We start from the raw sequence: 12,000 nt of genomic DNA, 5'->3' as shown, positions 1-12,000 counted from the left end.
AGCGCGAATTTGTAGTGAAAATGCATGGTTTTATACTATCTCATGGAATTGTAATGAGCTATCTCTGACAAAAATTGTGACCACTCAAAAACGATGAACCGATAAACGACTGGGGTATTTTGGGGAAGCTCATCACGAAGAGAAAAGACCAAAATGGCATAGAATGAAAAAGTCTACATGTATAATATTACTGATCCCTCTCGTCGGGCTCCCTTCTTCTTCGATCAAAGTCGACCTTATTTTGTCATCGCTACAGGTCTTCCCGACGAAAACATACGTCTTCTTTCCTCTTTTCTGTCCCAAAAAGCCTTATCGGCGATTTCTGCACATCTTGAACAAGTCCCACAACACAGGTATCGCTCATCTGAAAAAGGATTGGGATGGTCTGAGGCTGACTGCCGATCATTGTCGAGCTGCGGCTTCTCGGACGGGGCCTTTTAAGGCGGTCAGCTCGGCGCTTCATTCTGCTTGGACAATGGGTAATAAGAGAGGGTCTAGTGAACGAAGGAGTAAATCATAAACGATGAAGGAGGGATGGCGAGTAGAGTGGAGCTCAGCAACGCAGCAAGGATGAACAAATGGTGGAGAGGAGATGATCGACGTCGAAAGGGGGAGTTTGACCCAGGACGAAGAAAGGGACAGGAGTAGTGGTAATGTCAAAAACGGAATGGTAGTGGGAAAATAATAGGTAAACCCAGTGCAGGGTGGTCCTGAAGAATATGCTGACTCACCGAAATAAGGATGTTCTTGACTTTCCTGAGCAGTCAATCTCTCTTGATGATCATATCTCAGTAATTTATCCAAGAAATCAATAGCTTCATTTGATATATATCTTTGATTTTCTGATGTTATGAATCTTGACCAGGGTTTACGTGGATATCTTCCTAGTATATCATCAAACTGTGAATCTAAATCAATTTCGTATCGTTCGAGACTACACAGATGACATCAGTAAGATCCATTCACTGTCCTTGTAATCAGAGGGAAAAGGTAAAGTGGGTAAAACTCACTAGATAAACAATTCATCTGTTCCCAACACTTTTGTAATCTTCACTAGTTGATCAGCATTGTCGTGACCATGGAAAAATGGTTCTTTTCGGAATATCTATATTAGAGTCAGCTCGATTGATTCCACCTGCGAAATTGAACGTGATTTCCTCCCATTGTAATTACGTTCACCAAACATTCCGAAGCACTACTCCTGCTCTTATCATATATGACTAATACCCTTCGCAGCGAAAAGTCAACCTACCATACTCGCAAACATACAACCCAAACTCCACATATCTAAACTATAATCGTATTCTTGGAAATCTACCAGTAACTCTGGGCCTTTGAAGTATCGTGAAGCCACTCGGACGTTATATTCTGTTCCTGGATGGTAGAATTCTGCTAATCCCCAATCAATAAGACGAAGCTGAACGATGTAGAAGGTATGTCAGCGTAGGTCGGAAATTCGAGATTTCTTCATCCTATCCACCTTTCCCTCGCTCATTCAAATTGACTATACACCCTTCCCGACTTGGTTGTGAAGTCAGAAAGCGGAAAGGCACTCACAGTTCTCTTCTCATGATCAATCATTACATTGTGGGGTTTGACATCTCTGTGCATTATACCTTTTGAATGGCAGAAATCTAATGCTTTGAGTAATTCGAACATGTAATATCGTACGTCGAAATCGGTGAATTTGGGATAGAGTGTTTTGAATTCGACGTTCTATTCGGAGGAATGAGAGTGAGATCAGTAAAAGCTTTCTCCATGATATTCATACGTAAGACTGGGTAAGAGAAAGGGAATATGGGAGAGGGTTGTTTGTTCATCAAACCCAAGGTTCACCTCTAGCTCAAAGCTCAAAGCTCAAATGTCGCCTAAGAGAGGAAGACATTCACTCACATTGACATATTCAGTGACGATACTTGGTGTTTTACTTTGACTATCTCTGACTACATCCAACAATCCAACGACATTTGGACCTCCAGCTAAGTTTTGTAAGATCTTAATCTCTCTCTTAATCTTCTTCTTTTTTACTGGTTTTAACACTTTGACTATGCATTTAACGTTTGATGGCAAGTGGATTGATTCGAACACTTCTGAATATTTTCCTCGACCCACTTTACGAACGATTTCGTAGTTGTCTTGAATACCCCATTGGACCACCAAGTTGTCTAAGGTGAAATGGCAAGATTAGCTCCTTCCACAAGCAAGAAGCGAAGAATGTTGAGTAGCAGAGGGAATCAGAGTGAATCACAATGAAGATGACATTGTGAATGTCAAGCTGACGAAGACAGATCATTGCGGTTGAGTATGAGGAAGAGCTAAACTACTCACCATAGTCCCACCATGATCTTCCTAACTTCTCATTGACGTTTGGGTAAACTCGGGCCTGTTGATATTGGAGTTATGTGAGGAAGGATTTGTTAAGCCGGGTTGATATCGAGGATGCCCGAGAGTGATTGACGATGGAGAGTGAGCAAGCAAATCAGATACATTCTGTCAATATTCTTATCTTTGTGGTCTCGAATAATCCCGCCAAAAGGGTACTCACCACACTCCTGCCTGCTGCCATGTTAAATAACTGATTATCTGTGATGTTGGGAATGGAGGTGAAGGCGTTGCGTCAATGTAAAACGGTTGACCTGCAGTATTGCTTTGGCTTTTTCAATTCGAATCCAGTTATTGATTTACCAGAGATCGCTTCTTGACGATGCTGGACTGAAGTCGGTCGTAAGGATACGTTTTGTTAATGGTGAGCTGTGGAAGTTGATAACGACGAAGTTGAATTGATTTGGTTTCATCTTTTTACCGAAGAAGATGTGAACAACGATTTCAACTGAAGCCAAGCGCGCGTGGGAGATGGGGGGTTATAACCCCGATGGGATTCTCCGAGTGTGGCACTGAGCTGACAGGTGGAGGTTGTCCACTTGCACCATTATGCACTACTTATGCATGGTGATGTCATCCCCCCATACACCTTTGTTAATCCTCGATCTATTCCACCCCGATGCGACTGGTTTTCTTGGATCTGTTTCACACAAATGATCACGATGATGATGATGATACTGAAATAATAATGTGAGACTATCATCATCATCAAGCGAGAAAGATGTGCAGTAATATCTCATGATCGGCAAGGAAACGTTAAAAGATCGGTGCAAATAGTGTGACGAATTTAAGTGTATATAAACAGAATTGATTGATATTTCTTTTTCACTTTATTATACAATCAATCCCTCCTTTCCCCCTTGTTTCAAGTTAAATGTCATCATCATCGTCACTCGTTCGACCTTGCATCTTACGATCAACTCAATCAATACTTAAACAATCCACCAAATCATTATTGCTAAGACCCAGACCACTTTCATCTCTAAAACCTACTTCCTTTTCCACTCGACACTTTAGCAGTACTCAAGTCAAGATGGTTGCACCTGCAGGATTATTTTCCAACCGTTACAAGGTTGAAGACATGCCTGATTTGACTGGTAAAGTAGCGGTTGTCACGGGCGGATCAAGAGGTATTGGAGAAGCTATAGTTTCAGCTCTCGTTCAAAAGAATTGTAATGTACATATCGTAGCATCCACTGAAGAACATGCCAAAGAAGCTATATCCAACGTATCAGAGAAGAATCCAAACGCACCTCAATTAATCAAATTCCATCAAATTGATCTAGGTAATCTCAAATCAGTAGTGTCTCTGGCGGAGAAACTATCAAGTGAATTAGATAGATTAGATATGTTATATTTAATAGCAGGAATTGGAGTGGCCCCATTCGGTTTAACTCAAGATGGAGTTGGAAATCATTTTGGTATAAATCATTTAGCAGGTATGACTTTGACTGATGGGTTGCTGGATTTGATGATCAAAACGTCAAAAGAAAAACAGTCTGGAAATGGAAATGGAAATGAATTAGATAAATTTTCAAGCAGAATCGTATCTGAATCATCTGAATTACATAGAACTTCTCCATCCGACTTGAAATGTGAATCATTGGAAGAATTCAGTCAAGATAGAGATGAAACAGTTTTATATGGTAGATCAAAGTGTTTAAAGTGAGTTCTTATCGATCAACATCACAATATCGATCAGGAATGCGCTGATGGTTTGGCCCTTTTCCCAACCCCCTACCCAGCATATTATACATCAAACAACTGGCAAAAGCTCACTTACCGACCCTTACTTCATCATCACCTATCATCCCCGCTTCCGTACATCCAGGAGGGGTAGCCACTGAACAAGAAGCAGGAGCAGCACAAGCTTATCCAATCCTCGGTAGTGTCCTTCAAGCTGCATCAAAAGTATTGTTCATGTCCCCTGAACAAGGTGCCGAATCTGCTTTGTGGGCAGGAACGGCTCCTGCAGCCGCTGAAAGAAGACAGGAAGTTCAAGGTAGATATTTCACCGAAGCAGATGGTAAAGTCGACACAGAATCTGATCAAGCTAAACAAGATGATTTAGCTATCAAATTGTGGGATTTGAGTGTTAAAGTGATTCAAGATAAAGCTGGCTATACTATCAAGCACTAAACTATGTCATTGGAAACAAGTAATCTGGTGTACAATAAGAACGAAGAAGAATTGACTGTAAATAAAGTATGTATACAAATAAGCATATGAACGCAATGAATGTCATCATCATCAGATTTTGCATGCAGACTTTAGTCTCGTGATTCCATAAAATGAAGGAGAAACTGTGTACGTTCGACTGGAGATCACCAAAAATGAACGGCTGATAGAACTCGATGTCACAGCAGTCCACTAAACATCTTGCAGATTGCTGAGATATGATCTCACCTTTTACTCGAGACTGATTATAGAACCATCTCTTAGTCTGAAAAAAGAGGTACATGTCTATTATATAACAATGAAACGATGAACATATCAATTATAGAAGCTTATTATGTACACCACTGTCCATTGACCGGATATCGAGTTATGCGTGTATCTACTATTCCTAACCATTCTTTCAGTAAAGCCATTCTTTTTCTCCTTATGCTCAAATCTGTCGCGATTGTTCGTGGTCTATGAATCATTGATCCGGATTCCTGGTTCTGAGTTGATCATATCTCGGGGGAAGGTCACTGAAAGCTCAGCTGTCAGTTTACGCCCTCTCTTTCGTATGATTGTATTATGAAAAGGGTAGGTAGCAGATTACACTAACATTACCTCTGCATCCTCATGTTGAACGAACCTGGGCTCTCTCTCAGCGCTTGTTGGTGTTCCTTGTTGACCTGGTGCAGATACTGTTGGTGAGCTCGCTGCATTCACATGTTGACTTGAAGGAGTTTTTCTAATACTGCTCATTCTTCCTGTTCCCGCTCCAGCAGTAGCGACAGCTGTGGGAGCTGCACTGTGACCTAAAGTCGCTCTATTGGAATCTTCCGTTTCGGGGATTCCATGACTTCCTGGTCCCGTAGGAGTACTTGGTGTGAGTGATCCGGGACGTTGAACAGATTCACCGCTCGTTCTGATTGTTGGAGGTACACCTAAAGCAGACGTATTTCTGCTATGTCCATTTTGAGCTTTCTCAGATGCCATAGCCAACATCTCTGGTGTATTCTGATTTGACGGTTGAATACCCATTCGATTCGGTGTTCCAGTACCAGTACCAGTACCTGCACCAGCTAAACCTGCAGCGCCCAAAGCAACACCAGTAGCAGGAGTTTCAGGTGGTGAAGGATATCTGAATGGAGAAGGTTCGTATACGTCACCGTTCATCTCTACCTGTCTTGAAGGTGCATTTGATACTCCATCACCATCATTGTTGTAATCACCTTCTTCAGCCAGATCCAATTGATTTGATCTTCTTTTGTTGGTTTTTTCAGCTGCTGCTGATCCTACACCGTACGACTTCAATCCACTTGGGTCAGATCTGTCATTCTTTCTGGCGGCTCTTCGTTTAACGCAGAAGAAGAGTAACAAAGACAACAACACTAAGAAAGCTACTCCACCGACGGCTCCACCTGCTATGGCACCTGTGTTCGTTTTCTTACTAGTAGTATCACTTGAACCACCTGATGAACTTCCTCCTACACCTGATACGGAAGCTGAAGCTGAACTTGAAGAAGCAGTTGCAGAAGTAGCGTATGTCATTGAATCTCCACTGGCGGTAGTTGGACTACTTGAAGTGATACAATTCGTATTACCACTTTGTACACGATATAAAGGTGTTGATCCACCTGTTTGATATTGTCCTGCATCACTCATAAACAACAAGAATTGAGTGTTCTCTCGAATATCAACAGTCCAATCGTAGGTTGTTGATGACTGATCGATTGGAATAGAGAATGCTGTTCCATGAGGGATCATTCCGAATAGTGATACAGGTTCGGTGGCATTCTCCAACCAAGTGACAGCCATGGAGGAACATGATGTTGGGTTGGAATCGGGTGTGACGTAGAAAGTGAAGTCATACGAAAGGGAGCTGCAAGGTTGGCACCGTTCAGCTTCATTCCTCAGCACATGAATCGGTCATGCAGCGCAGCCTACCTCGGTACGCATGAAGAATCGCTTGAACTTCCAACGGCTATTGAATAGTATTTTGACAATTAGCGACCTTCTCCATTTCCATTTCGCAGTAATGCCTTCTCATTTCTAGTCGATCCTTTCTTCGCTGATCTTGTATCTTATCGCGATCATCCGATTTATTTCCGAAATCTCTCGTATCGGAATGGTACGAGATGATCAACTCACTCAAAACACTAGTAGTTCCTCCTGCACCAAACCCAGTTGAATCACTCATTGTAGCTAAGAAATCCAATCCAGTAGGCTGTTCAAGGTTGAAACTGTATTCATAAGGTGATTGCAAATCGGTTGGAATCGATATATTCATTATATGTCCGCCATTGACGGTGATTGTCTGTCAGACCGGGTTAGCTTATATTCGTGAGCGAAAGATCTGTTTCGACTTGGGTCCAGGTGTTCGCCATGATGACAAAAGGGAAGAAAATATTGAACTCACAGGAACAAGACTGAAATGATAAGGTGGAGTTCCCCCAGACCTATGGTTATACAATAAAGCATATCAGCACGCACGCTAAGTTCTCGTTCATTTGGGCATAGGAAGTTGGACATACCATTGAATGGTGAAATTCTGACATTGTACAGGTGTACTGGTACTGAAAGTGAAAGCATTGATCGATTGCAGAAAGAACGGTAATAAACCCAATGAGGTGAAGGTGAACCTGCACGATTGGAGATGTTTTATGTTAGAGATCTGATGTACATAGAATTGTTCTGATTAGAAGTAGAGTGCACTCACCTCATTGTGGTTTGAAAAGGTTCAACTAAGGAATGGACGCAAAAGACGATACGTGGGATGGGGGTGAGGGTGATAACGATGAATGATAACAACGATACTTTTTACCAATGTGAAGGGAAATGGGGATTTATCCTTTGAAATGTGTTAAATTACTTCGCTATCTATTCTGAATTCGTTCCCACTGTAGGTCTAATTGATCGTAAGATCCTTTCCTTCTCCTTTTTGGCACAGACGTTAGATCTTTGAGTCTTATTGTGTTGCACTTTCTTTTGTCTCCGAATTTTGAAGGGTCGCCTCTGTTCAATGGCCGATAAGACTTGACGGGACAAGATGATCTGAGACTGGATCGGATTGGATTGAATTGGTGGGTTGTTGAAGATGTGAGACAGTTCTCAAGAAGAGAATGAAGGTGTGATGAGACGGGAAGACACGACTTTATTCCCCTTTCTTGTTAGGTGATCAAAGCGTTAAAAGTTGGAATACACATAAACTGCATAAAATACATGGAAAGAATTGAATATAACTTATACTACAACTCCCTTTGATACCTGATTCTATCATGACGTTTTGTTTTATCGTTTACCTCATACATTTCTTGTACCGGTCCATTTCAATCCGATAACCCACATACTTTCCCTCCCCGGTTTCTGGTCTCTACTCGTAGAGTTTCCTTCAAATAATTCCAAAGATCTAACTAACTGTTCTTGTTCTTGTGTTTCGGAGACATTTATAAGTCTTGAGATGACACCCCAAAATCATAAAGTGAAAAAACAGCGTACCAAAAAGTACAGAAACAGCAACAATCGAACGAAGCATGGCAGATAGAGAGAGATATTATAATCTCCGACGGATATACCAATGACATCACTATTTGCTAAAAGCTACGATACCAACGATTAAGGATAATTGACTACTAAGTGTAGCAATTCTATCTAACCTCTTCAAAAGGAAAGACATCTTCTGCACATTACTAACTCTTTACGTTAGAAACGGTAGATCGAGGAGCACCGATAAAGACGGGAAGACAGATACAAGAAGAGAAAACCTTTCGTTCTTGGCTCTTTGGAAAACAAGGAAACCAGTATCAAACACCCCTGAAACAAAGTGCTTGCCCGGGATGACAATTCTGGTACACAGTTCAAAGAAGACAGAACCCCCCGGATTCGTTACGTCATATTTCATTCTAACAGTTTCACAAGGGGATGGATGGTGAGCGAGGTTGTCTTTATGACTTACTGCTAAGCATTATTGAAGTATATTGGAGTATACTAATCACGCACAATAGTGAATTACTCGAAGCCACGGTACGGCCCAGGGCATTGCACCGTATCGTATGCATTTGCTTCCCACTGATTCTGGCGGAAAGGTAGCTGCAGGTAATATGTAGCTCGCGGATCTTGGAGTTATAAAGGCGTGCAGCATGATGCAACCGTCGAAGTTCGAGTGACTTACTGTCGTGCGAGTGAGTGAATCTTTGATTTTTTGGGTGTAGGTATTTGTTTGTAATATTGCGAAAAACGATGTAAACTGGGCGCTCACCGATACGGAGTCTGAAATTTACTCTTGCATTTTCTCTGCAACTACAAAAAGTGATAAATGAAATTGATCTCATAAAAGTAAAGACAAGAATCCATCTTTATCCAATCTAAATTACTGCTACTATATAACGTGAACGATAAAAATATCATTTCTCTGGACTACAAGTTTCCGATCATTCATTCATTCATTCATCCACTCCATTTCAACGGATCCAAACGTACTTCTGAAACGTACTTCTGTAAAAGAAGCTCGTAACGTAAACCTGCCTGTTTTTTCCTTTCTTTAGAACATTCGACTGGCAAATTTATCTAATTTTGATTGAGGTTCAGTCCTCCATTTTTCATCTGCATCAACAGTCATTTCTTCCATTTCTTTTAATCCAGTTTTGAAATCCATTTGATCGAGTTTGATCCATGACCAACTTTGACCATTTCTTAATACACCTTTAACTTTCCATGAAATCATCAAGAAAATGAATATGAATACTGCCATATAAGTGAATAAGAAATCTGGGATATCGAATGTTCCAGGTGTGAAGAAGTAGTATCCACTGTTCAACCCCACCCATCAGATGGTCAGTAATTTTCCGCATTCGACATGATATCACGGAACGTGAACTTACCTGAAGATAAGTGCGAATATCGACCAAATCATGGCCCACCAAGCTGAATAAGGTTGTAGGTACCCTTTAGCAGGCAAGTAATCGGGTCCTAATCCTTGAGCTGTCATTCCTTTTCGGAATCGGATATGAGATCTGCAAGTGAAAAAAGAATCAGCTTTTGATCTTACGCTATCCAAGTCTTTCACTCTGAGAGGTGGATTTACTTACGCTCCGATAGCGATCCAAGTAATCATTTGAGTAGCAGCAGTCAAGTTGATGAACCAACTGAGGACTGTGAGACGTTGAAATATAAGCATCGAGCGACATCTTATTGGTGAGAAAGAAGCTCGCACTACTCACCGGTAGCTGTGTTATCGGACAAAGCGAGATAAGATAAACATCCAAGAAGCAAAGTTACCAATACACAGACATATGGTAAACCATGTTTGTTCACTCTGGTGACGATTTTAGGTGCATGACCCTCTAATCCTAATGTATATAAAGTTCGACTTGCTGCGAAAGCCATTGAAGACGTTGAAGAGAATAAAGAGATTAAAATACCGGCTGTCAAGATTGATGGTAAGTATGGGATATCGAGTCTGTTCATATTGATAATGTACTAAGTAGATACCAGGATTTGTCAGTTTTCAGTTTTGAGGTACAGAAAGAAAGGTTTGAACTGAATGTGTAGATTGTGGAAGGGAAAAAACTTACAGGAGATCGAGTAGCTTTACTTGCACCTAAGAGATGAGTGTCGTTATAAGGGGCATTCAATCCAGCGAAGAAAGCACCTCCAACGTAGAAACCTAAGATTCTGTAGATTGTAGAATTGAATGCTTTAGGTAAAACTCTTCTTGGATTCTGCACTTCTCCAGCTACCAAAGAGATATAATCAGGTCCGACGATACCGTATGCTGCCCATTGAAGTGCTTTCCAAATGTTATACGCTCGGTCAGTGTTGTTTTGTCCCTTGAATGGTCCAGGGTCTTTCCAGTATCTGATTATGAGAACCGTCATATCAGCCTCGGATTCGACTCGCCGTGCCGTGACAAGTGAAAGGTGGACACTCACCTGAATCCATATTTGTCGTGTTTGGGATTACCTCCAACCATAGTAATGAATGTGAAAATGAATGCACCGAGAATCATGAAGATTTTTCCGATTGAAAGCCAGAATTCTACGATACCACGAGACTTTTAGCATCTATATTAAGCGGAAAAAGAACAAGAATTGACTAACCTGTTTCACCATAAATTCTCACATTGAACACTTGAACGAACAGCAGTGCTGCCAATCCAACTGAGATGATAACTGCAGGAGTCAAGTCGGGTGCCCAATAACTGATAAGTAGCTGCATTGAAGTGAATTCTCCACAGATAAGTGATACTTGACAGATAAAATAGTTCCCTAATGAAGCAAGCACATGACGATGTAAGCTATCATTCTTCGCTTTGGAGTGCAAAGACAATGAATTTCGACTTACATCCCAAAGAAAAACCTAAAGAGGGATCAAGGAATCGAGTGGCGTAGTAGACGAAACCACCTTCGACGGGAAACAATGTACACATTTCGACCAAACAGTTGCTGATTCCCTATTACAACCATATGGAGCCGTTAGCCATCGTATTCAGATGATATGGGGAGAGGGGGTCCTTTGAGGTCCGAGCGCGAATCAAGCGCCACGTTATGATCAACCGCCACAGCACCATTCTCACAAGCGCGCACACATAACAGTAAAAAAAAGGACACTTACCCAGACAACAGTTGACCATATTGATACACCCAGTAACAAGGCTAGAGGACCACCAGTCAATGGACCTCCGATAGAGATGAAAACGGAACTTCCAATCGCTCCGGAGATGGCAATGAGCTGAAGGTGCCTCATCTTTAATCCACTATACGAATGAAAACAAAAAGCTATCAGCTAAATCAAAGGAGGGAGGAACGATGGAAGCAGCTACTCACCGTTGAGCATGATTGGAGAAAAGATTAGTTGCCGGTAAAGGTGTATGATCCATATCGAATGTTTGCACTTGTACTCCATCGTTAACATCCTTTGGTGAATCAGGATAATGATCCGGTATATTCGTACTTGATTTCGAAGAAGACATTGTAGAAATTGATTTTCACCGTTAAGGGTGGTGACGGTTTGAAAAAGGGCACAAGGAATGTTTGAAACTGATATGAAAGAAGAGAAAAATCCTTTTTGGAAAAGAGTAGATTAACTCTTTAATTATATGTAGCTTCTTCTCATGATGTTACTTCGAGTATTAGCAGAGTGCAGATGTCAAGTCATATAGGATAATCTGACAAAATCACTTATCATTGGACGAACGAACCCATTTTGCTGGTCCAAATGTGTATATGATCGGTAAAATTAAGCGTATGAAAATGCCGTAATGATTTTATGGATCTTTTCTAAAGCTTAACCGCAAGGTACGCGATTCCAAAGTTTACCTCAACTGCGTGAAAATCTGGTTCCCGAAAAAAATTCAACCGTAACGTTACGCACCCGAAGCCCAAAGCCCAAAGCCCATTCGAACTATTCACTGCAAGTTCACTGACTGGCGCATCCACATAACTGCAATGCTCTCATGCGTCAGCA

The 12,000-nt window shown here is 41.4% G+C and overlaps 4 protein-coding genes across 4 annotated transcripts; 1 reads left to right on the top strand and 3 right to left on the bottom strand.

The window, feature by feature from the left end:
• Positions 1–402: 402 nt before the first annotated feature.
• IL334_005981 (casein kinase II subunit alpha) lies at positions 403–2,566 on the bottom strand (the record flags this gene model as incomplete). The annotated part of the gene is made up of 8 exons (XM_062937687.1): positions 403–434; positions 732–934; positions 1,011–1,105; positions 1,253–1,417; positions 1,558–1,716; positions 1,894–2,165; positions 2,329–2,383; positions 2,546–2,566. The coding sequence occupies 8 exons, from the start codon at positions 2,564–2,566 to the stop codon at positions 403–405; spliced, it is 1,002 nt and encodes a 333-aa protein (XP_062793738.1).
• An 849-nt stretch (positions 2,567–3,415) lies between these two features.
• Positions 3,416–4,521, top strand: IL334_005980 (uncharacterized protein; the record flags this gene model as incomplete). The annotated part of the gene is made up of 2 exons (XM_062937686.1): positions 3,416–4,047; positions 4,128–4,521. The coding sequence occupies 2 exons, from the start codon at positions 3,416–3,418 to the stop codon at positions 4,519–4,521; spliced, it is 1,026 nt and encodes a 341-aa protein (XP_062793737.1).
• A 502-nt stretch (positions 4,522–5,023) lies between these two features.
• IL334_005979 (uncharacterized protein) lies at positions 5,024–7,260 on the bottom strand (the record flags this gene model as incomplete). Its single annotated transcript, XM_062937685.1, has 7 exons — positions 5,024–5,075; positions 5,156–6,418; positions 6,484–6,520; positions 6,688–6,853; positions 6,956–6,995; positions 7,071–7,178; positions 7,256–7,260. The coding sequence occupies 7 exons, from the start codon at positions 7,258–7,260 to the stop codon at positions 5,024–5,026; spliced, it is 1,671 nt and encodes a 556-aa protein (XP_062793736.1).
• A 1,816-nt stretch (positions 7,261–9,076) lies between these two features.
• Positions 9,077–11,506, bottom strand: IL334_005978 (uncharacterized protein; the record flags this gene model as incomplete). The annotated part of the gene is made up of 10 exons (XM_062937684.1): positions 9,077–9,344; positions 9,417–9,548; positions 9,624–9,687; positions 9,756–10,014; positions 10,110–10,392; positions 10,467–10,572; positions 10,635–10,802; positions 10,879–10,987; positions 11,149–11,290; positions 11,361–11,506. The coding sequence occupies 10 exons, from the start codon at positions 11,504–11,506 to the stop codon at positions 9,077–9,079; spliced, it is 1,677 nt and encodes a 558-aa protein (XP_062793735.1).
• Positions 11,507–12,000: the final 494 nt, after the last annotated feature.

Source organism: Kwoniella shivajii, chromosome 8 (genome assembly GCF_035658355.1).
Source record: "Kwoniella shivajii chromosome 8, complete sequence".
NCBI lineage: Eukaryota > Fungi > Basidiomycota > Tremellomycetes > Tremellales > Cryptococcaceae > Kwoniella > Kwoniella shivajii.
The sequence above is the reverse complement of the archived record's forward strand: the minus strand, read 5'-3'. Positions and strand labels throughout refer to the sequence as shown.